We start from the raw sequence: 22288 nt of genomic DNA, 5'->3' as shown, positions 1-22288 counted from the left end.
TCCTCCATCTCAGAAGACACTCCATCTCTGGCCTTGTAATAAAAAATGGCCTCTTCCTGAAATTAGCTGACACAGGGTCTCTTGGAGCTGGCAGCTGCAACCGATATCGCAGCTTTCCCCTGGAAGCAATGTCTTGAATGGACAGCTACAACCATAAATGGTAACAACAAGCCCCCCTTGAAGTAACTTTCTGCCCCGTTCAGCTGCAACCATAAATTATAGCCCTCACCCACTCCTGGAATCAAGCATTATCTTTAGTTTCTAACTCTGACCGCAGGGTGTGCCCCCCCCACATCCCTAGTTGAATTCCCCATCCCCAGATCCCTAGCTCTATAAAGATACCCCCTTGCACAAAGATAGGTGCTGTCCCTACCTGAGAGGCTCAGCCTGTCAGCTTGCTGACAATAAACTTTGCTGAATGTGACTTGGTGAACGTGTGGTCTTCTGGGGTGGAACTTGCAGAGACATTCTACTTTCCCCCTTGGTCTGTATAAGTACACTGTAGAGGGTCTTGGACAGCAGTGTACTTAACTAATGGTTATCATACTTATAATCCAGGACCATGCAAGTCCAATCTCGCCAAACTAGAATTAAGTTTGAATTTCCTGTTTTCTCTTAGCCAGTGGTCTCAGCCTTTCTCTCCCTAAGAATACCTGAAGGGTATATTAACCCTGGTGGCCTGGGGAAAGAATGTCCAGGAATGGTCAGGGTGAAATCCAAAAATTTCAAAGTAGGTTCTATGATTTCTTTTTTTTTTTTTATTGTTCTGGAAATAACCAAGAAGTGAGCCCTTTCTAGGAAAGATTACGTTTACTGGCCATTATACCTTACTAAGATATGTTGACTCCGATGCTGAAAGGCTTTGATGTTCAACCTTACTAGATGTTTGCATATGGAATGTGAAATTCTTTGACTAGGTGTCCATTATTGGCCCTCGAATGGATTCTTCTTCCTTCCAAGTCCTCTATGAGGGATGTGGAACAGATGGCTGAGGAACATGGAGCTCAGGGACCCTGTTTCCTTCATATAAGCAGTAAGCAAATTTGCTCTTTGTCCTGGAAGGAGACATGCTCTCTTTCTTTTTCTTTCTTTCTCTCTCTCTCTTTCTTTTTCTTCTCTTTTTCTTTTTGTTGGTCATGGGACTTGATCTCAGGGCCTGAGTGCTGTCCTTGAGCTTTTTCGCTCAAGGCTAGTAGTGCTCCACCACTTTGAGCCACAGCTCCACTTCCTATACTTCATTTTTAAAGATTGCTTACTGTAACATGACCTTGAGAAGGAGCCTGGACAGAGCAGTTAGGGCCTGCATTCTTGTCATGTCCGGCAAGATGTGTAGAAGTACAAGAGCCTCATGAGGTGAGGTTTCCAGCAGACATGCATCCAGCAGTCTTACATTCTGTGTCATTGACCAACACTGAACAAGCAAAAATGGTCAGATAATTCTAATTAGAGATAACAGTCTCTTGAAATAAAAACATTACTCCCTTAACTCATCCTTCTTTTTTAATCTCCTGCTTAGTGTTTTTAGCCACAAAATGCTACTTTTTTTTCCCTTTAGGACCTATGCTTTTCTTCTAAAACAATACTGTTGTCTTACATAGTCCTCTGATGATTTAATTTCCTTTTTTTCTTAGATATTCTCCTGAAAGAAAATGCAGCTTAGTTATTAATTAGTAAAATTGAGTACAGTTTAATTTGATCATTCATGTATTCACGTATTATGAATACTTACGAACACAGTGCATCTTGATCAATGTCACCCCTTTCAACATTCTCACTCACCCCTCCCAAATCACCCCTTCCTTCACCTTTCTTAGTTTTGTAGGATGCACATTGAATTCCTGTGTTCTCCCCTTCTCTTCTTCTTTCATCTACCCCTCTCCCCTGACTTACTCCACCCCTTTCAAGTACCTACTTCTTGGTGCTTATTCTGTTGAACTTGGTGCTTATTCTGTTGACTTTGCCTTTCTAAGGAATTACACTATTTGAGTTCTCCTTTGAATCTACAATATTTCAGTTAATACATTGTATACACTTGTGTAACACCCAAAAGATTTGCTTATAAATTTACAAGCTAAATATAGCTTCCATATATGACGGAAAACATGGTGTGTGCTAGGTACTGCAGCTACAAGGATGACTAGATAGAACACAGTTCTTGCCTTCATAGCGTTCATCATCTAGTTGGCAAAATAGATATAGTACTGAAAGGTTAGAGTATTTGAGGCAGTGACCATTTGTTGCTTGTTTTAGAGTAGAGCAACACGTGGTGCTAAACCACCTGGTTGTGTGCCCTTATAAGACCTGCAAATCCTTAGCTCGGGGCTCTCCTCCTGGGCTCCGTCCGCTGTATCGGAGTATGGGACTAGGCCCGAGCTGCAGCCCGTTTAAATAAAACAGCTGTAGAGTCTGACTCTTGGAGGTCTTCTTGGTGGGGGTCCTGCGATCTTGGCATAACAGTACAAACCTCAATTAAATTTATTTCTTAGTGGGAATGAAATGGAAAATCACTAGAGATAGGGGGCTAAACTAAAACAGCACAAACTGGCCCAGCACAGATGACATTCTTCAGCCTTTATAAAGAAGCTGTAAAATCCCTGTGAGCTGCGACTCTGGGCTCAGACTTTGGAGTAGTAACTCTGTAGGGCCCACCTTCATAATGAATTGGAGTTCTACATTTCTGAGTGTCCCTTGGGTTCTTGTCAGTCTATTTTTCTGCACAGTAACTGCCACTGTGCAGGTATTTGAGCTGTTCAGGAGAATGCATTGGTTCTCTATGCACAGAGAATTAAGGATGTGGCTGGTGCAGGAAACAAGGTGGGAGGGGGTTTTGGAAACAATAGAAACATCTTGTCCATGTATATTCCATTATCTAGATATAAAACAGCACTTTTTTTTCTTTTTGACCAGTCAGGGGGCTTGAACTCAGGGCCTAGGCTCTGTACCTGAGCTCTTTCATTCAAGCCTAGCAATCTACCACTTTGAGCCCCAGCGCCACTTCTGGCTTTTTCTGTTTATGTGGTAATGAGGACTTGAACCCAGGGCTTCACGCATGCTAGGTAAGCACTCTATCACTAAGACACAGTCCCAGCTCTCCCTCCCTTTTTTTTCTGATACCACTCCTGCGACTTTAATTCAGGGCCTAGGCACTGTCCTTGAGCTTTTGTGCTCAAGGCTAGTGCTTTACCACTTGAGCCACAGCTCCACTTCTGGCTTTTCTGGTAGATTAAAAAAAAGAAAAGAGAGAGACATTAAACAACCTTACCAGATCTCAGTTTTCTGAGTAGCTAGGGTTATGTGTGTGAGCCTCTGGTATCAAGTCGTACTTCATTAAAAATTTTTTGTTGTTGTTGTTGGTCGTGAGGCTTGAACTCTGAGCCTAGGCAATGTCCTGAGCTCCTTTCGCTCAAGGCCAGCACTCTACCACTTGAGCCACAGTGCTGCTTTCAACCTTTTCTGTGATTTAATTGGAGATAGGAGTCTCATGGACTTTCCTGCCCGGGCTGGCTTTGAACTGTGATCCTCAGATCTCAGACTCCTGATTAGTTAGGATTACAGGCATGAACCACCAGTGCCCTGCAGCACTTCATTTTTTAACATGCTATTAATAAGAAAACTTTGAAGGGTGATACTTCACTTGCCAGCAATTCTCCTTTATTCCTTGCTAGATATTGCTTAATTTGCTTTCTTCTGCTGCAATCATGATAGATGGAAATGATGGGGGAAAACTAGAGATAAATTAAATGTCAAAAGAAGCAGACTCATTGATTTTAAAAGTTAACTGAAAAACAAGATTTGACAAAATGAATCATGTTTTTCCCATTGATCTATGTGATAGTTTTGGCAGTAAGGCCCTAGGAAGAAATTCTCAAGAAAATGAATATCAAACCAATGAAATATCTATCTCAATCCAAAACTGTATCAAGCCAAACACAGAGCCCAGTTGCTAAGCATATGTATTCATATACAGAATGAGGCAACTCCTACATGAAGAAACTAGATCATTCGGTTGAATTTGTGGAGAATTTAGCCTATTGCTCTGCTTGAATTTATAGTAGGTCATAAGAAAATGATCATTGTTTGATAATTCTACAGTTTTTCTAAGAATAGGCCACAAAATGTGCTTAAGTTTCTTCGTTTTAAACTGAGGACTTAGAATTTAAAAGGTTAACATGATTTGTGTTTGAGATGTGACAAAGCATACTTTTCCGATTTACTATTTAAAGGTTTTTTGTTTGCTTGTTTGTTTTTCCATGCCAGTTCTGGGGCTTGAACTCAGAGTCTGGGTGCTGTCCCTAAACTTTGGTGCTCAAGGCTAGAGCTGTCTCACTTGAGCCACAGCTGCACTTCTGTCTTTTTGGTTCTGGTTGTTAATGGGAGATAAGGGTCTTACAGACTTTGATGCCCCGGCTGGCTTCGAACCACACAATCTTCAGATCTCAGCCTCCCGAGTAGCTAAGATTACAGGCATAAGTCACCAAAAAAAGTAAAACACAAAAGCAATTTATCAGTTTTACTGTGCTAGACTTTCATATTAGTTTTTGTTTTTTTTTTGAGAAAGGGTCTTGCTATGCTGGTCTGGCTAGGTCTTCAAACATGTTAATCCTCTTGTCTAAGCCTATCAAGTGCTGGAATTATAGGTGGGTGCACATACCAGACTACTATTAGATCTTTATTCAAAAATGCACAACCATAAAAGTATACAATATATACCAGCTGTCTTACTTTCAGTAGTTTATTTTTACCTAAGACAGGGGTAGGCTCCCAAAAGTCATTTCTTCCTCCTCCCCCTCTTCTTCCCTCCCCCACTTCTCCTTCTTTTTCTTCTTAGGCTTGAACTCAGGGCCTGGGTGCTGTCCCTGAGCTCTTTTGCTCAAAGCTAGAGCTCTACCACTTTGAGCCACAGTGCCACTTCCAGTTTTCTGGGTTAACTGGTGATAAGAGTCTCACAGGGACTTTCCTGCCCAGGCTGACTTTAAACTGCTATCCTTAGATCTCAGCCACTTGAGTAACCAGAATTATAGGCATGAGCAACTAGCACCCACCAACATTTCTGCTTTTTAATTCTCTTACTCTCTACTCTCTACTGCCATTCTCCCCTCAATCACATAGCTAACTGATATAGGGTTAAACCATATGATCCAAAACTTGTCAAGTCAGAGTCCTAAGAGAAATGAAGGGACAAGATAGTAGGCTTAGACAGGCTGCCAGCCAGGAAATGAAGTTGCTTTTTTTTTTTGGTGGGGGGGGGAGGTGGAATAACAGGGTTTTATTCTTATTTAGCCATGTTTTCCATTCTTTGAAATTATCAGAAAATTTCTTGTCAAGAGGGCAACTGGTCAGGAAGCAAATTTATGTTATGTATATACATTTTTTCCCCTAATCCTGGGGCTTGAACTCAGGACTTGAGCCACAATTCAACTTCTGGCTTTTTGATAATTTATGAGACTAGATAAGAGGTTTTTTTGTTTGTTTGCCAGTTCTGGGTCTTAAACTGGGCACTGTCCCTGAATTTCTTTTGCTCAAGGCTAGCACTCTGCAACTTGAGCCATAGTGCCACTTCTGGCTTTTTCTGTTTATGTAGTGGTGTGGAATTGAACCCAGGGCTTCATGCATGTTAGGCAAGCACTCTATTACTAAGTCACATTCTCAGCCCTATACAAGTTTTCTTAAGTTAATTTACTTTATTGTTATTATAAAGGTGATCTAAAGAGGGATGAGTCAAGGTAAGAGTCCTGTCCCTGGCATCTGCTATCATTGTGGCTTAGCTACACCCTGTCCTTCTAGTGTTACGTTAATAATAAATCCCTTTCTCTCCGACCTGGTTAGTTCTCTGTCACCGGAAATGAAAAGACCTAACTAAGGTAGAAATTAGAAAGCCAACTTACCCAGCTTCTCTGTGGCTTCCACACAGACACTGGGATACATGCCTGAAGTATAAGTGGCCACCAGAAGATACAAATGCGTCTTCACAACAATGACACCTTTGTTTTCCTGGAGGAAGAATAAAATAGAAGACCCTGCCTTTGGTTCTCACTGCGTGACCAGTAGTTCCCCTTCCAACCATTTTTTTTTTCCCTTTCCTAACTTCTACATATTTGTTTTTGAACTCTCTACTCCTTCCTCATAATTTAGTGTCTTTTATGAAAAGGTTTCAACTTTTTCTAAAAACAGCATATGTATTTTGAAAAGTTTTCAAATTAACTGCGGTATTTCCCCAGCCTAAAAGATCATAGATCTTGGAATTGGACAGCTCTGGGCCTGAAACTGAGCACCATCATTTTCTGTGGTATGACCGTGAAACAGTTATTTAACCATTTGTCTTACTACCTAACCAAAACTGATCTTGAACTTTCTATGGAGTACAGACTGGCCTCAACATTTTCCTGACTCAGCTTCCCAAGGGCTAGGATTGCAGGTGTGTGCCACTGTGGTTTTATTTAACCTTCTTTTTTTTGGAGTCCGGTTGTGGGGGCCTGAACTCTGGGCCTGGGCGCTGTCCCTCAGCTCTTCAGCTCAAGGCGAGCGCTCTACCACTTGAGCCACAGCGCCACTTCCGGCTTTTTCTGCGAACCCAGGGCCTCATGCATGCAAGGCAAGCGCTCTACCACTGAGCCACCTTCCCAGCCCCATAGTGTAATTAATTCTTTTGTTGTTGTTGTTGTTGGTTGCAGGGCTTGAACTCTGGGCCTGGGTGCTGTCCCTCAGCTCTTCAGCTCAAGGCGAGCGCTCTACCACTTGAGCCACAGCGCCACTTCCGGCTTTTTTCTTTTTGCTTATGTGGTGCTGAGGAGTCGAACCCAGGGCCTCATGCATGCAAGGCAAGCACTCTACCACTGAGCCACCTTCCCAGCCCCTTATTTAACCTTCTTAAGCCTCACTTTCCTCATCTATAAAGTAAGACTAGTTTATAATGTGAAGTGTGTCTAATCCATAGAAAGTGCATCTAATGAATGAATTTTCTCTCCTGCATTCCTTATAGGTGATAGAAAACCACAGCCACTTAAAGTACAGAAATGATGCACCGAGAATTGCTAACCCCATAATTTTAAAAATCTGTAATGATCCAAAATCCAAAAATACTTGAGCATCAATATTCCAAAATTGAAGTTTCTATACCTGATCTCATATGACATGTCACAGTAAAAATGCAATCATGTTAAAAATCATATAAAATCAATTTTAGTCTGTTTATGGGATGTACATAAAACATACATGAATTTTATTAGACTTGGATACCATTCCCAAGATATATCTACGTATTTCTAAACATTAAAAAAATCTAAATTTGAGGGGCTGGGAAGGTGGCTCAGTGGTAGAGTGCTTGCCTTTCATGCATGAGGCCCTGGGTTCGATTCCTCAGCACCACATGAGCAAAAAGAAAAAAAAAGCCATAAGTGGCACTGTGGCTCAAGTGGTAGAGCACTAGCCTTGAGCTGAAGAGCTGAGGGACAGTGCCGAGGCCCAGAGTTCAGCCCCATGACTGGCAAAAAAAAAAAAAATCTAAATTTGAAAAACTTCTGGTGCTAAGCATTTCTGCTAATAGTCAACCTAGATTGCTTTTTTTTTTTTTTTTTTGGAAGGGGGAGTGGAATGACAGGGTTTTATTATTTAGACACATGTTTTCCATCCTTTGAAATTATCAGAAAATTTCTTGTCAAGAGAGCAACTGGTCAGGAAGCTAATTTATGTTACAGTTACAAAATTTTCTTCGGTTAATTTACTTTATTGTTATTATAAAGGTGATATATACAAGGATTATAATTACATGATTCAGGTAATGAGATATTTCCCTTTGTAGAGTGCCTTCTGTTTCCTTTATTTTGCTGTTTGTTTTTTGTTTTGCCAGTCTTGGGGCTTGAACTCAGGGCCTGGCACTGTCCCTGAGCTTCTTTTGCTCAAGGCTAGTGCTCCACCACTAGAGCCACAGCGCCACTTTCAGTTTTTTCTGTTTATATGGTACTGAGGAATTGAACCCAGGGCTTCATGTATGCTAGGGCACTCTACCACTAAGCCACATTCCTATCCCTGTTTCTGTTTTGTTAAGAGGAGGAAATAGAGGAGGAAGAATGGACTAATAAAATTTCTTTCGTTTTTCTTTTTTTCTTGAGCCATAAGTATTGTGATTGAACTCAGGGTCTCATGTTTTCCCCTGGCTTTTTGGCTTTTGCACTCAAGGACGGTGCATGACCACTTGAGTACCAACTCCATTTCTTTTTTTGTTTTTTATTAAGTTTTTTTTTAGTATGAAAATACCATACAGAGGGGTTCCTATTACATGAGCAAGGTAATGAGTACATTTCTTATCAAGAATTGTTGCTTCCGCCTTTGTTTCCCCTTACCATCCCTGCCCTCCCATCTCCCCCACCCCCAGCTCCACTTCTAAGGATGGACTTCTAACAATAAAACAGTTAACAGATTCAAGAATGAATATTTGTCCCACCTAGGCTTTCTGAAAGTACTTTTAGAAACGCCACCAGTTTATTATTGTCTTAAGGTAGTAAGGAGCTTGTTTTGTTTTACAGAGAGGATTAGGAGGGGCAAAGAAAATAAGAAGCTGCCTTCAAATCTTGAACACTCACAGTCTTGGCATAAAGCGAAGTGTCATCTGACCGAACACATTTGTAATCTGTTTCTTTGAAATACAACCCTTCTCTTCTGATTTGCAAAGGGTTTTTGGCGAATCCATTCACAAGTGTTTGGATGTCAGCTGGCATTAGCTATAGAAGAGATTAAATAGACCAGAAGTCAGAAAGCTGTGGTCATTGGCCAGTCAAATTTGGTCAACTGACTGTTCTTAATGGCCTGAAAAGTAGGAATATTTTTCGCATTTATTTTATATTTTGCCATACTGGAGGTTGAACTCAAGACCTTCTGCTTGCTAGGTAGATATTGACACAGGTCTCCAGCTCCCTTAAAAAAATTTTTTTTTTCTGTCAGTCATGGGGTTTGAACTCCAGGCCTGGGTGCTGTCCCTGAGCTCTTCAGCTCAAGGATAGTGCTCTACCACTTTGAGCCACAGTGTCACTTCTGGTTTTCTGGTGATTAACTTGAGATAAGAGCCTCACAGACGTTCCTGCTTGGGCTGGCTTTGAACTGTAATCCTCAGATCCTAGCCTCCTGAGTAGCTAGGATTATAGATATAAGCCACAAGCACTTGGCCCTTTTTTACAATTTTTTGGTGGGGAGGGCTAGTAATGGAGCTTCAACTTAGGGCCTCATACTCTCACTTGGTTTTTTTGCTCAAGGTTGTTGTTCTACCACTTGAGCTCCATCTCCACTTCTGGCTTTTTGCTGGTTTAATTGGAGTTGAGTTTTTTGGATTTGTCTTCCAAGGCTGCCTTTGAACAATGATCCTCAGATCTCAGGCTCCTGAGTAGCCAGCAGCACCCAGCTGCCTTTTATAATTTTCTTGACTTCTTTCACATTTTTAAAAGATTGAGGAAAAAAAATAAAGAGTACTATATTGTGACATGTGACAATTATATGAAATTTAAATTTCAGTATTCATACATAAAATTGTATTTGAACAGTCTGTTGGAGACCACTGATTTTCCTAAGCAAGGCTGAAGGCACACTTGGCTACACACAGAGGCATCATGCTAGGGAATGCTCAAGTGGCAACGGTCACTTAGGCAGAGGCAGAGGCATGCACAGAACAGTGGCCCTGGCCCCCATCCCTGACCCGTTTCCAAGATAAGATAGCTAGTTTACTCAAAAATGTTGGCTTAAGAGTTTATGTCCACCTTGGGGTTACTTTTCTACCAAAATGATAACTACTTTGTGATAGAGAAGAAACTTATTCAACAGGGTGTCAGTGGTTCATGCCTGCAATCCTAGTTACTCAGGAGGTTGAGATCTGAGGATGCAGTTCAAGGCCAGCCCAGGAAGGAAAGTCTGTGAGACCCTTATCTCCAAATAACCACCAGAAAACCAGAAGTGGTTTTGTGATTCAGGGCCAGCACCCAGGAACTGAGTTCAAGCCCCAGGTCTGGCACATAAAAAGTCATAGGTCCCATTGGGAAAGATGAGGGATAAGAATGGAAAATAGGTGACATTGATCAAGCTGCATTGTACTTAAGATGTGTTGAAATGAAACCCCTTGTACAGCTACTTTTTTAAAAAGTCACTTATGACTGGTTGAATTGAAACCCCTTACTACTTAAAAAAAAATCTTAGTAGCCATCTTCATTTTTTTTTCCTTACAGTAAATCCTGGTGATGCAACACATAGGGACCGCTCCTGGAGTTTGACGAGTGCTGCACTGTCCACGTGCTTGGTTCCCAGGAGGGTATCTAACAGTAAATTCTGCAAGTGGCTCATATTCCCTCAGCTCTGAAAACAGGAAATACAGTTGAAGCCATCCACTCTCCGTAGCTTTTTCGTGTGTGTGCTCGCATGTGCGCTAGCCTGACCAGGGCCTAAACACTGTCTCTGAGCTTCTTTTGCTCAAGGCTGACATTCAAACAACTGAGCGACAACTCCATGTCCAGCAGTTCTAGGTAGTTTATTGGAGACAAGAGTCTCACAAACTTTCCTGCCCAAGCTGCGATCGTGAATTACTGGCGCCAGGCCCCGGTTAGCTTTGAAAAGGCATGAGAACACAAACATCCTAAGCCACGTGGGCACCTTAAACATTGGAGTCTGCCAACACAGAGCAGAATCATCGGAAGATGACAGTTCACATGGTGGATTGGGAAGTTGAGTTTGCAACATCAGTTTTCTATCTCTGTAACTGTTCGTATAAGAACGATCTGGGATGTAAACACGGATCAAGCCAGTCACCAGGGGTTCACGGATGTCATCGCGGCTCCTCAGAAGCCAGCGCGGGCAGAGAAGTTCCCAAGACTGCACCTCGAAACCACACCACCACCTCCCCCCAGAAACAAACCCCAGCAACACCCAACCAGCGAGGAAGCGGAACCACCCAGCTAAAAATGTTATAGGGTGCACGGATGGCCGCAGACCAACGCCCAGCAGTTCCAAGCACACTCCCAGGGAACCGAGCCAACGTTTCCTGCACAGGTCCTGCCACGCTGGTTGCTCGTCTTTTTCTAGACACCCTTACGGACGCTCGCCCACCGCAGGGATACAACAGACGCCCCGTCCCTTCCCGCTTCTCGCATTCAGTGTTGGAGCTCACACTTAGGACCCCGCAGCGGAAGCGCGATCCAGTAATGGCGTCACCCTAACGTCCCGGGCGCCAGGGACACGCACCGGAGACCCAACGCGCTCAGGAGTCCAAGGAGCTCCGCGCGCCCGCCCCGCCCCTCACGCACGTGGTGAAGCCACCGGATTGGCTGTGATAGCCGCCGGTCACGAAGATGCAGGGAGCCCCGCGCGCTCACGTCGCCCCGCGCGCTCACGTCGCCTCAGAGCGGAAAAGCGCGCGAGGCCGCGTCCCCGAGACGCTGGGCGGCAGCGTTCGCGTCGGCAGTGACGCGCTCGGGGAGAGGCCTTGGGCTTGCGCGGGCCCCCTCGCCATAGCAGCGGGACAGCTGTGGGCTCAGGCTGCTGACCTCGCGTGGGGGCCGCGGAAGGGACCTCGCGTGACCGGTCGTGGCCGGCGGCCCCCGGGTGGGCTCAGGGCGCACGGGGTTCGCGCCAGAGGCCGGCGCGTGGCGGCCGCGGCCGCACGAGGCCTGGGCGGCCGAGCCGGAACGCCGATCTCGTGGCAGCCTCTCCCTCCCGGGCCCGCTTTGGACCTCTCCCAGCGTGAAGTCTTAGAATTTGTGCCCAAAGCCCATACCCTTCCTTCATTAAGGCTCGGCCTGTGCCTCGGTGGCCCGGAAGTTGCAGCTCCCCCGATCCTTGGCGACTAGTGAGGAATGTGCTGCAAATGGGGAGCCCGGAGGCTGGGCTGGAGCCGCTCTGCCGGGGGGGGGGGGGAAAGAGGGAGGGGTCCTTCAGAGAGGCTCCAGGCCTGCCTGGAGGAGCCGGCTCTGCAGACCACAGGGGTCCTGCGGGGAAACCTTGTGGGGAAATCGTGGTTATCACTAGCGTTCGAAATTCATCCCATGTCCGCATTATTAAGTGGAAGGCAAACTAAGGTGGTCGTCAGATCTCATTACTGAGTAGACTACTACTCTTTAGCTTTTCTAGGGGCTCTGTTGCTCGCGACCACAATGAAAAATGCAGACCGTGATGATCAGGCAAATGGCACTCTTCCCAAGCTCAGGAGCTCAAAAGAATGGTTGGAACCTGAGCCACTTGATTTGGTGAAGGTATAATCGATTAGTTGTCGGGCATTTTGCGTTTCTTGCTTGGCTATTTGCAATGAAAAGTGGCTTGTGATCAGTATGTGTGTGTGTGTGTGTATATATACATATATATATACACATATATATATTTCATTCTCCGATATCCTTTTGCTTTACTATTTGCTGTTTACATTTTTCTGGCTTCTTAAGATGGAATCATAAATCATTAATTATGTGGATCTGTTCAGAAGTAACAAAACTAAGGTTCCCTTGAAGCTCTTACTACTCAAATTTTGATAAGCTGTAATTTCTTTTTTCTTTTTTTTGTCAGTCGTAGGGCTTGATCTTTTGGGCGCTGGCCCTCAGCTCTTCAGTTCAGGGCGAAAGCTCTACCACTTGAGCCACAGCGCCACTTTGGATTTTCTGGTGGTTAATTGGAGATAAGCGTCCCACGGGACTTTCCTGCCCTGGCTGGCTTTGAACTGCGATCCTCAGATCTCAGCCTCCTGAGTAGCTAGAATTACAGGCATGAGCCACGGTGCCCGGCTTAAAAACACTTTTAAGAGCAAGTTTCTTTTTATTTTAGTGAGACAGTTCTTTCATTTTGATTATGATTTTCCATTTCATGTATACCTGTAAGTTTATGCCTAAAATATTAATTTCTTGGGTTTATTTTATCTAGTCTTTATATTTAAACCTTTGTTTAAGCAGTTTCAAAAACAAAACAGATGGGTAAATTCATTAAGAAAGAATAAGAACAGTGCAACTGCAGCAACTTCTTTTAAAAACCTGTTATTATTTTACACTAGTGACATTTTTTTCTAGGTGTAATGTTTATCTTATGTGGCACTAAGCTTTTAGTGAGACTATTGTCCTGTTAACAGATAACCCATAACTGGGCTGGTGCCTTTAATCCTAGATACTCAGGAGCTGAGATTTGAGTATTGTGACTGGAGGCCAGTCCAGGTGAAAAAAGTCTGTGAGCCTTTTTTTTGTGATTGTCTTAGGGCTTGAACTCAGGGCCTAGGCTGTCCCTTAGCTTTTTTTGCTGGAATGGAGCAAAGCTGGTGATGGCTTTGAAGCCAGAGCTTCAGGTCTCAGCCTTCTTAGTAAGTGGGGTTACAGGTGTGAGCCATTGGCCTCTGGTTAGCCTCATTTTCAATTAACCAGCAAAAAGCTGGAAATAGAGCTTTGAGCAAAAAACCTAAGGGACAACACCAAGTTCAAGCCCTAGTACTGGCAAAATAATAATAATAATATTGGAAGATCAGTTTGATCTACCTAGTTAAAAAACTGCAGATAGGGACCTGCTTTTGTCTGTTTTAACTAATAAAAGCAAAATGTTTATCAGATATGAAAAATGGATTTTTACAATGATTTGTATGACCACAAACTCTAGGTAAGCTTGTTCTGGGACTCAAACTGGTGGTGAACTGAGTAATATTTGCCTTAGAATGAGCTTAACCAAAAGCAAGAAGATGAGAGAGAGAGAGAGAGAGTGTGTGTGTGTGTGTTTTGCCAGTCCTGGGGCTTGAACTCAGGGCCTGGGCACTGTCCCTGAGCTTTCTTTGCTAGCACACTATCTCATGAGCCACAGTGCCACTTCTGGCCTTTTCTGTTTCTGTGATACTCAAGAGAATCAAACCCGGGGTTTCATGCATGGAAGCACTCTACCAGTAAGCCACATTCCCACCTTGAAAATATTCTTTAAAAAAGTACTTGGTGGTATATTTTTAAGTAGAACAATTGAATGTGTAGAGAACTTTACAGGGTTATGTCTGTCACATAAAATATAATAAGTCCAGGTAGTACTAATAATTGGATGCTTTCAGGATTTTTGTTTTCAAAGTTTAATTATGTTCTTTTAGATCTTAGCTAAAGAAGATACTAATTAGCTATTCAATCTATTATATAGAGAACATTATATAATTAAACAACTGGCTACAGAGTGCATCTCCATTAATTTTTTTTATTTTGAGTGTAGTACCCCCTATAAAAATTGTAGAAACTAATAAAAAAAGTTCGCTAGCACGTTATTTTCTGTTGTCCTTTTTCTTCCCTAAAAACTAGTTATTTTTTAAGAATCAGCCCAAATGTCTCCCACTTTATAGATGAATTTTTAATTATTTAAGCATCATTTTTTCCATTATGGGAAAAAGCTGTACAATATGAAATTAGCCATTTTAAGAGTAATATTCAGTGTTACTAATTACATTTTCAATATTGTGCAGCCAGCCCCACTATTTCCAAAATGTGTCACTCCAAACTGAAACTTTGGATTCATTAAGCAATAATTCCTTTTCTCTCTCTACTGGAACCCCCTAGTAACTTGTGATGTATTTTCTATGAATTTTGATTGTTTTAGATAGTTCATATTCTGTATACGCAGAACCTTACACTATTTATCCTTTTGCTTGGCTTATTTCATTTTGTCATAGTATTTTCAAAATTTGTCCATGTTCCAGCATATGTAAGAACTAACTTCCTTCCTTCCTTCCTTCCTTCCTTCCTTCCTTCCTCCCTCCCTCCCTCCCTCCCTCCCTTCCTCCTACCCCTTCCTCCCCTCCCTCTCTTCCCTCCTGCCTCCTCCCTCCTTCCTTTCCTTCCTTTTCTTCCTTCTCTCCCTCTTCTCCCTCTCATCCCTCTCGTTCTCCTCTCTTCTCTTTCTATGCTGGTATGAGGCTTGAACTCAGGACCAAGTTGCTGTCCTTTAGGTTTTATTACTCAAAGCTGGTGCTCTATCACTAAGCCACAGATCCACTTTTGACATTTTGCTGGTTTATTGGCGATAAGAGCCTCCTGGACTATTCTTCCCAGTCTGCCTTTGCACTTTGGTCTTCAGATCTCAGCCTTGTGAGTAACTAAGATTACAAGTGTGAGCCAGTGTTGCCCAGCTACTTTATTCTTTTATTATGACTGAATAACATTGCATTGTATATATATATATATAAATATGTATATATATATATATACTGTATTTTGTTCCTTTGTTTATGGACACTTATGGGTTGTTACTATCTTGTGGCTGTTGTAAATGTGCCAATAAACACACGTGTGTACAAATAGCAATTTCAGTCCCTATTTTTAATTCTTTTAGGTATATATCTAAAATTTTTAATTTAAATTACATAGTAATTCCCTTTAACTTTTTGAGAACTACCCATCTCAGAATTTCTTAACTAGAAAATGGCTTTTTCTCTCCTATGTCTTAAGTTAAAATATATACAATATTGCTATATTGTCCCTCTGCCCATTATATTGCAAATTTATTTTTAAGCCTGGCTCCCCAGGAAGAGTAGTCATGTTACCCATAAACTACTTGTTTCTAATATATTCTATGTCAAATAGTGGAAGCTAAGTAAATGATCTAGTTAATGAATTGTTTTGTGGGTTTTTTTATGAGTTATAATGTAAACTTATGAAGTTTAAGAAAATTTTTAGAACAATATATTTTATTTGTCTTTTTCAACCACTGTTTTCTAGGACTTAGACCAGTGTTTACATCTTCATGACTTCTTAAATAAGAGAAAAAAAGAGATGTTATATAAAAAATGGGTTGAGCAAGTGGCAGATCCTCTACAGAAGAAAATTATAGAAAAAGTTTGTTCACATAAGAATATTGAAAAAAGAAGACAACAGGAAATAGGTAGTTTTTTAAAACACGTAAATAAAAAGGTAGGAAAAGATCTTTGATACTTTTACCAGTTGGTTTAAAAATTATAGGTGTTTTCTCCATGCTGTTTAATTATACACACCACCTCCCCTTTCCTCCTTCATATATGTACAATTTATACTCTTTAGAAACAAGATATTCTCTCTCTCCCTCTGTCTCTCTCTTTCTGTCTCTCTCTCTCTAGGCAATACTGGTGTTTGAACTTAGGGCTTCATGTTTGTTATGCAGCTGTTCTACGTCAGTGGAATTGTGTGATTTTTGAATCATAATAATGCCCAGAATTAATTGTACATTTCTTTCTTACATGTGACCTTATTTCTTTCTTATAGGGATGTCCATTTATAGAACATTATGATCCAAAAGAGTATGATCCTTTTTATATGAATAAAGAGGATCCGGATTATTTTAAGGTAGGGTAGATTTCATATTTTAGCTTTGATAGTATATGTCTTCTTGTTTTGAACATCCTTAGTATATGAATTACCCCTTAATGGTTAGTATAAATGCAATAATGTTTTAAGACTACTTCCCAGTAGTTATATCTTAGGAAGGAGCAAAACTCCCAAAGTAAATTAAATCTTTGTAAAATTTGAAAATATTGTTCAATGATTGAGTAATAGGAAATGTTAAAATTTTCATAGACTTTTAAATTTGTTACAAAATTAATATATTTTATTATACATAAATGATCAAAAATTGATTTTCAAATACAGAAAATTAAAAAGCCACATATAATCCTGTATCCCAGAACTAACTCAGAAACATTTTCTATATTCTATATATTGTATATCCTCCTAGGCACACACACACACACACGTATATACATATATATATATACACACATATATACGTATATATGTGTGCATGTGTATGTTTACACACATTTTTATTTTACAAAGATGAGATTATATCATTAATTTTATAATGTGCTTCCCCTATATTTTAACAGGTTACTTCTCTATTAATAAATGTAAATATTAAATTTAAAACTTTACATGATTTTCTATTACTGATAGCAAAGTGCTTACGCAAATATTAGGACTTTTCTTTGCACATGATAAGATAAGCATATTTTGTTTTGTTTTTCATTTATTTCATCTCCATTTTAGCTGTATAAGGTAACAAGGTGAGGCAAGAGAAGCCTGGTTGTTAGTCACCAGCTCTAACTAGCACATAAAACATTGATGGCTCTCTAATCATATACTATACCTTACCATTTCATCATTTTTCAACACATTCTTTTTTTTTTTTTTGGTTCCAGTCGTGGGGCCTGAACTCTGGGCCTGGGTGCTGTCCCTCAGCTCTTCAGCTCAAGGCTAGTGCTCTACCACTTGACCCACAGCACCACTTCTGGCTTTTTTCTTTTTGCTTATGCGGTGCTGAGGAATCGAACCCAGGGCCTCATGCATGCAAGGCAAACACTCTACCACTGAGCCACCTTCCCAGCCCACATTCTTTAGTTTGAATACCAAGGTTTTTGAATAGCAAAATCAAATGGTGTCAGGGAGGGGATGACATTGGAGTTTGAACTCAGGGCCTTGTGCTTGCTGGACAAGTGTTTGAGCCACATACACAGCACCAAGACTATTTTTGAGTATTACTCTTACAAGTGACTACGATGAACATCTGTGTAGCTAGATACTTAATTTTTTCCCCTTGAGATTGCTAGAAATAGAGTTGCTGAATTAGAGGTTATTCATTATTTTGATTCATATTGTCAAATTGTCCTCCAGATAGGTTTCATAAACTCCCATTCACACCAGAGTACATTTTCTATACTTTTGCAACTAGTGGATAATATTAAACAAAATAAAACTCCTCATCAAACTACCTTGAGTCATAGACATTTTTTGTTGTTGTTGGTCATGGGGCTTGAACTCAGGGCCTGGGCGCTGTCCCTAAACTCTTTTGGTCAAGGCTAGTGCTCTACCACTTTGAGCTACAACTCCACTCCCTGTTGTATAGTGTTTAATTGGAGATAATCTCACAGACTTTCTTGTCCTAGCTGGCTTTGAACTGCAATCCTCAGCTCTCAGCCTCCTCAGTAGCCTGGATTACAGGTGTGAGCCACCATAGACATTTTAAGATCCCTGCATTTGCACAAAAGTTAGGGGTCCTATGCAGATTTTTTTCAAATTGAGTTATGTTGAGGTGTGTGTGTGTTTAGTTTTTATAAGTGAGAATTAAAATGAGAATTTAGAGTCTTAAGCACACTGAGTAGTAACATAACTAGTAAGAGGTGAAATTGAGATACGAAACCAGATCTTTTTGATAATATCTTAGTCCATTCCTGCTGCTTTAACAAAATGCCTTAGACTGGGAAACTTATAAGAAACATAAAAATGTATTGGTACCAGGCACTGATGGCTCATGCCTATAGTTTCCTCTTTTTTTTTTTCCTAGCACTGTACCACTTGAGCCACAGCGCCACTTCCGGCTTTTTTCTTTTTGGTGCTGAGGAATCGAACCCAGGGCCTCAGGCATGCAAGGAAAGTGCTCTACCACTGAGCCACCTTCCCAGCAGGCTCATGCCTATAATCCTAGCTATTCAGGAAGCTATTCAGGATTCAGTTCAAAGCCAGCCTAGGCAGCAAAGTCTGTGAGAATTTTCTCACTCATTAAACACACACACACACACACAGAAGTGGAGCTGTGGCTCAAGTGGTAGAGCAAAGTCTGTGAGAATTTTCTCACTCACTAACACACACACACACACACACACACACACACATACACACACCCAGAAGTGGAGCTGTGGCTCAAGTGGTAGAGTGCTAGCCTGAGCCCAAAAGCTCAGGGAGAGCACTTAGGCCCTGAGTTCAAGCTCTGGGACTGGCACACACACACACACACACTCACACAAACACAATTTTGCTTGCTGCTCTGGAGACTGGGAAGTATAAGATCAAGATGTCAGTAGATTTGCTGTCTGAGGAGGCTCCATTCAAGTACATAGTACCTCTTGTATATCCTTACATGATAGAAAGGATGAGTAAGAGAAATTTTGAAGAATGATCCCACACTGAAACAAGAGCTAACTTTTTTGGTTAGAGGGCTTTGTTAAGAGGACTATTAGAGTACCCTCATCTCTCTCTTTTTTTTTTTTTTTTTGGGTCCGGTTGTGGGGCCTGAACTCTGTCCTTCAGCTTTTCAGCTCAAGGCTAGCGCTCTACCACTTGAGCCACAGCGCCACTTCCGGCTTTTTTCTTTTTGCTTATGTGGTGCTGAGGACTCGAACCCAGGGCCTCTTGCATGCAAGGCAAGCACTCTACCGCTGAGCCACCTTCCCAGCCCCCTCATCTCTTTTTAATGTGTTAAATATATATATAAAATATATAAAATTTATAAAATAGGTACATGGTTTGTAGGATAATTCATTCTTAGTTCTTCAAGAGCACATTAGGGCTGCTTAGGATAAATTCAACATGTTTAATTCTCAAATCTGCAACCCAGTCCTGATGTAAGTACTTCTCTTACAGGTTATCATGCAACCATTCAATGACCCTTTGAAAAAAATACAACATAATAAGGATAATGAAAAAAGGATTCTTTTTCAGTGTGAAACTGGTATTTAGTTCCTAATTATTATATAATTTCATAGCCCAAGAGGAATGGCAGTTTCATTTTAGTGTGCTAATTTAGAGTACTAATTTTCCTACAGGCAAAATATATACAGTGAACGAATTTAAAGAGTTTCAGAAGACTCAACTGTTTTCCAGATTCCCAAGTATTTTAAATTCAAGGCAGTTTATGACTCCAAATAAATGGATTAAAGTGCCTACCACGTACATAGAAAGTGAATTTTGTAAAAGGAGCAGGTAATGATTAACAAAATTGAAATTATAAACCTTTTGGACTTTGAATACTTTGAAAATTATTTCTTGAGGCAGTAATACAAAGTTTTTTGCAGTTGTGGTTTTTAAAAGAATTTCTCAATGAGAATTCTAGTATAACTGTTACCTTTGGTTCTGATTCTGTGAATTTTCTTTTTTCTTAGCTACTGTTAATATGTTTTTCTTTATCTTTTCAATAGCTAGAGTCTGGTGTGCCTATATTCATTTTCTTTCTATCAGGGTTCCTTGAGAGATTGTGTGTGTGTGTGTGTGTGTGTGTGTGCTTGAACTAAGGACTTTGTTTAGTCTTGTTCAGCTTTCTTGCTCCTGATGATGTTCTATCACTTAAGTCACACCTTCAGCATAGTGTTTTGCTGGTTAAGTTGAGTCTTTCAGGCTTTGTTGCCCTGGCTGGCTTTGAGCCATGATCTTCCAGGTTTCAGCTTCCTGAGTAGCTAGGATTACAGGCATAAGCCCTGTAATCCTGGCATCCCTGAGATTTTCTTTTTGTCAGTCATGGGGCTTGAACTCTGGGTCTGGACACTATCCCTCAGCTCTTCAGTTCAAGGCTAGCACTCTACCACTTGAGCCACAGTGCCACTTTTGGTTTTCTGATGGTTTATTGGAGATAAGAGTCTCATGGACTTTTCTGCCAAGGCTGGCTTTGAACCATGATCCTCAGATCTAGCCTCCTGAGTAGCTAGTATTACAGTTGTGAGCCACAGATGCCTGGCTTCCCTGAGACTTTTGTATCTGTGGTTTTATGTCTTTTCTTGTTTTGAAAATATTTTCTAAAATTTATAGTATAAATAATTTTCATTACTTTGGGAAATTCTATAACATTTCCACTTCAAATATTTTTTATGTTCTTTCTGGAGAAAAAGAATTATTTCCTTTTGTGCTACCAACTTATATGTATGACCACTAATTATGTCCATAGTGCTATGGCTCTTCGTTATTGAATTCTGTTTTTTTAATTTTTAAAATTGTTATTATAAAGGTGATGTACAGAGGGGTTACAGTTACAGTAAGTCAGGTAAAGAATACATTTCTTGTAGCCAGGCGTAGGTGGCTGATGCCTGTAATCCTAGCTACTCAGGAGGCTGATATCTGAGGATTGCGGTTCAAAGCCAGCCCGGGCAAAAAAGTCTGTGAGACTCCTGTCTCCAATTAACCACCAGAAAACCAGAAGTGGCTCAAGTGGTAGAGAGCTAGCCTTGAGCTGAAGAGCTGAAGGACAGTGCCCAAGCCCAGAGTTCAAGCCCCATGTTCAACAACAACAACAACAATAAAATATATATACATATGTATGTGTGTGTGTATATATATAAGTTTCTGCTAGGTGCTGGTGGCTCACCCCTGATCCTAGCTACTCACTCAGGAGGCTGAGATCTGAGGATTGCAGTTCAAAGCCAGACCCTTTAGGAAAGTCTATGAGACTAATTTCCAATTAACCATCAAAAAACTGGAAGTGGCGCTGGGGCTTAAAGTAGTAGAGCAGTAGCCTTGCCCATGACTGACCCCCAAAAAAGGTACATTTCTTTATTCTCTTGCACTCTCCCAGTGTTTCCCCCCCCCACTCCACTCTTGTTTTTCTACTTGCATTTCAATTACCTTGAAGTTAACTAGATTTTTCCTCAACTATGTTCTGTTTATCCAAGAACCCACTAAAGGAGTTAACTGATATGAATTCTCTTTTTAGCATTTCCGTTTTCTTTTTTTCATGAAGTTTTTGCTTTTTCTAAAATCCTTTCTGAAAATTCCTGTTACCCACTTTTCCACTAGATGTTTTTAACCACATGTACCATAGTAATTTGAAGTTTCTCATTTGATAGTTACAGTGTTTGGATCATTTCTTTCTTTTTTTTTTGGTTGGTCATAGGGCTTGAACTCTGGGCTTGGGCGCTGTCCCTCAGCTCTTCAGCTCAAGACGAGTGCTCTACTGCTTGAGCCACAGCGCCACTTCCAGTTTTCTAGTGGTTTATTGGAGATAAGAGTCTCATGGACTTTCCTGCCCTGGCTGGCTTTGAACATGATCCTCAGATCTCAGCCTCCTGAGTAGCTAGGATTACAGGCGTGAGCCACCAGTGCCCCACTGTTTGGATCATTTCTGAATCTGGTTCCATTGATTGTTTTATCTTTTGACCATGGGTCATTTTAAGTGGGGTGTTTTTTGGTTTTAGTTTTTGCATGTCCTATACGTTTTGATTGAATGCTGGACATTTGAGGTAGAAGATTTGTGTAGACTATTTTTTCTCTAGAAATGGACATGCCTTTTCTTTTTTTGTTTTTTTTTGGTCGGTCATGGGGCTTGAACTCTGGGCCTGGGCACTGTCCCTCAGCTCTTCAGCTCAAGGAGAGTGATGCCTTTTTTTTGTTATGTATTTTTAGTGTGGACTTATCTATCAGAAGTTGATCTGAGTTTGTGTGTTTTTATTACTGTTGTTACCTTTGGTATACTACAGACCTTAAATACCTTCACTGTTGCCTTGTGATTGAGGGGGTTGTGTTGGTCATCTTATGCAGCTAAATCTTCTTTTTTTATGTTCCTAACTATAGAAAACATCATCATCTTTTTTTTTTTT

The 22288-nt window shown here is 41.1% G+C and overlaps 2 protein-coding genes across 6 annotated transcripts in view; one reads left to right on the top strand and one right to left on the bottom strand.

Annotated features, from left to right (window-relative positions):
• Nucleotides 1-1610: 1610 nt before the first annotated feature.
• Nucleotides 1611-11205, bottom strand: Pfn4 (profilin family, member 4). 2 transcript variants are annotated; one of them, XM_013013620.1, is made up of 5 exons: nt 11141-11205; nt 10204-10332; nt 8580-8717; nt 5886-5991; nt 1611-1639 (listed from the first exon to the last, which is right to left on the bottom strand). In XM_013013620.1, the coding sequence occupies exons 2-5, from the start codon at nt 10318-10320 to the stop codon at nt 1611-1613; spliced, it is 390 nt and encodes a 129-aa protein (XP_012869074.1). In that variant the 5' UTR covers nt 10321-10332; nt 11141-11205. The 2 variants fall into 2 exon arrangements, with proteins under 2 accessions (XP_012869074.1, XP_012869075.1); XM_013013621.1 differs by lacking the exon at nt 11141-11205 and having other exon boundaries at nt 10204-10352.
• A 238-nt stretch (nt 11206-11443) lies between these two features.
• Nucleotides 11444-22288, top strand: part of LOC105983774 (protein FAM228B-like) — a 17263-nt gene continuing 6418 nt past the window's right edge. Inside the window, exons 1-6 of one of the 4 annotated variants that reach the window (XM_013013802.1) lie at nt 11444-11574; nt 12091-12221; nt 15681-15872; nt 16200-16280; nt 19350-19437; nt 19532-19688. In XM_013013802.1, coding sequence (XP_012869256.1) covers nt 12123-12221; nt 15681-15872; nt 16200-16280; nt 19350-19437; nt 19532-19688 — 617 coding nt within the window. In that variant the 5' untranslated portion in view covers nt 11444-11574; nt 12091-12122. The other 3 variants (XM_013013803.1, XM_013013804.1, XM_013013805.1) reach the window with 3 other exon arrangements.

The sequence above is a fragment of the Dipodomys ordii genome, unplaced genomic scaffold (genome assembly GCF_000151885.1).
Source record: "Dipodomys ordii isolate 6190 unplaced genomic scaffold, Dord_2.0 Scaffold20, whole genome shotgun sequence".
Lineage (NCBI taxonomy): Eukaryota > Metazoa > Chordata > Mammalia > Rodentia > Heteromyidae > Dipodomys > Dipodomys ordii.
Note: the sequence above shows the minus strand (reverse complement) of the source record. Positions and strands in the feature narration are given on the sequence as shown.

Bases quoted from the DNA above. Each gene is read 5' to 3' on its own strand.
- Pfn4 (XM_013013620.1), bottom strand. From the start codon at position 10,320: ATGAGCCACTTGCAGAATTTACTGTTAGATACCCTCCTGGGAACCAAG. The intron at 8,718-10,203 runs GTAAGGAAAAAA...TCTCTTCTATAG, and splicing joins TTGCATCACCAGGATTTACT to CTAATGCCAGCTGACATCCA. The intron at 5,992-8,579 runs GTGAGTGTTCAA...TTCTTCCTCCAG, and splicing joins CTTCGCTTTATGCCAAGACT to GAAAACAAAGGTGTCATTGT.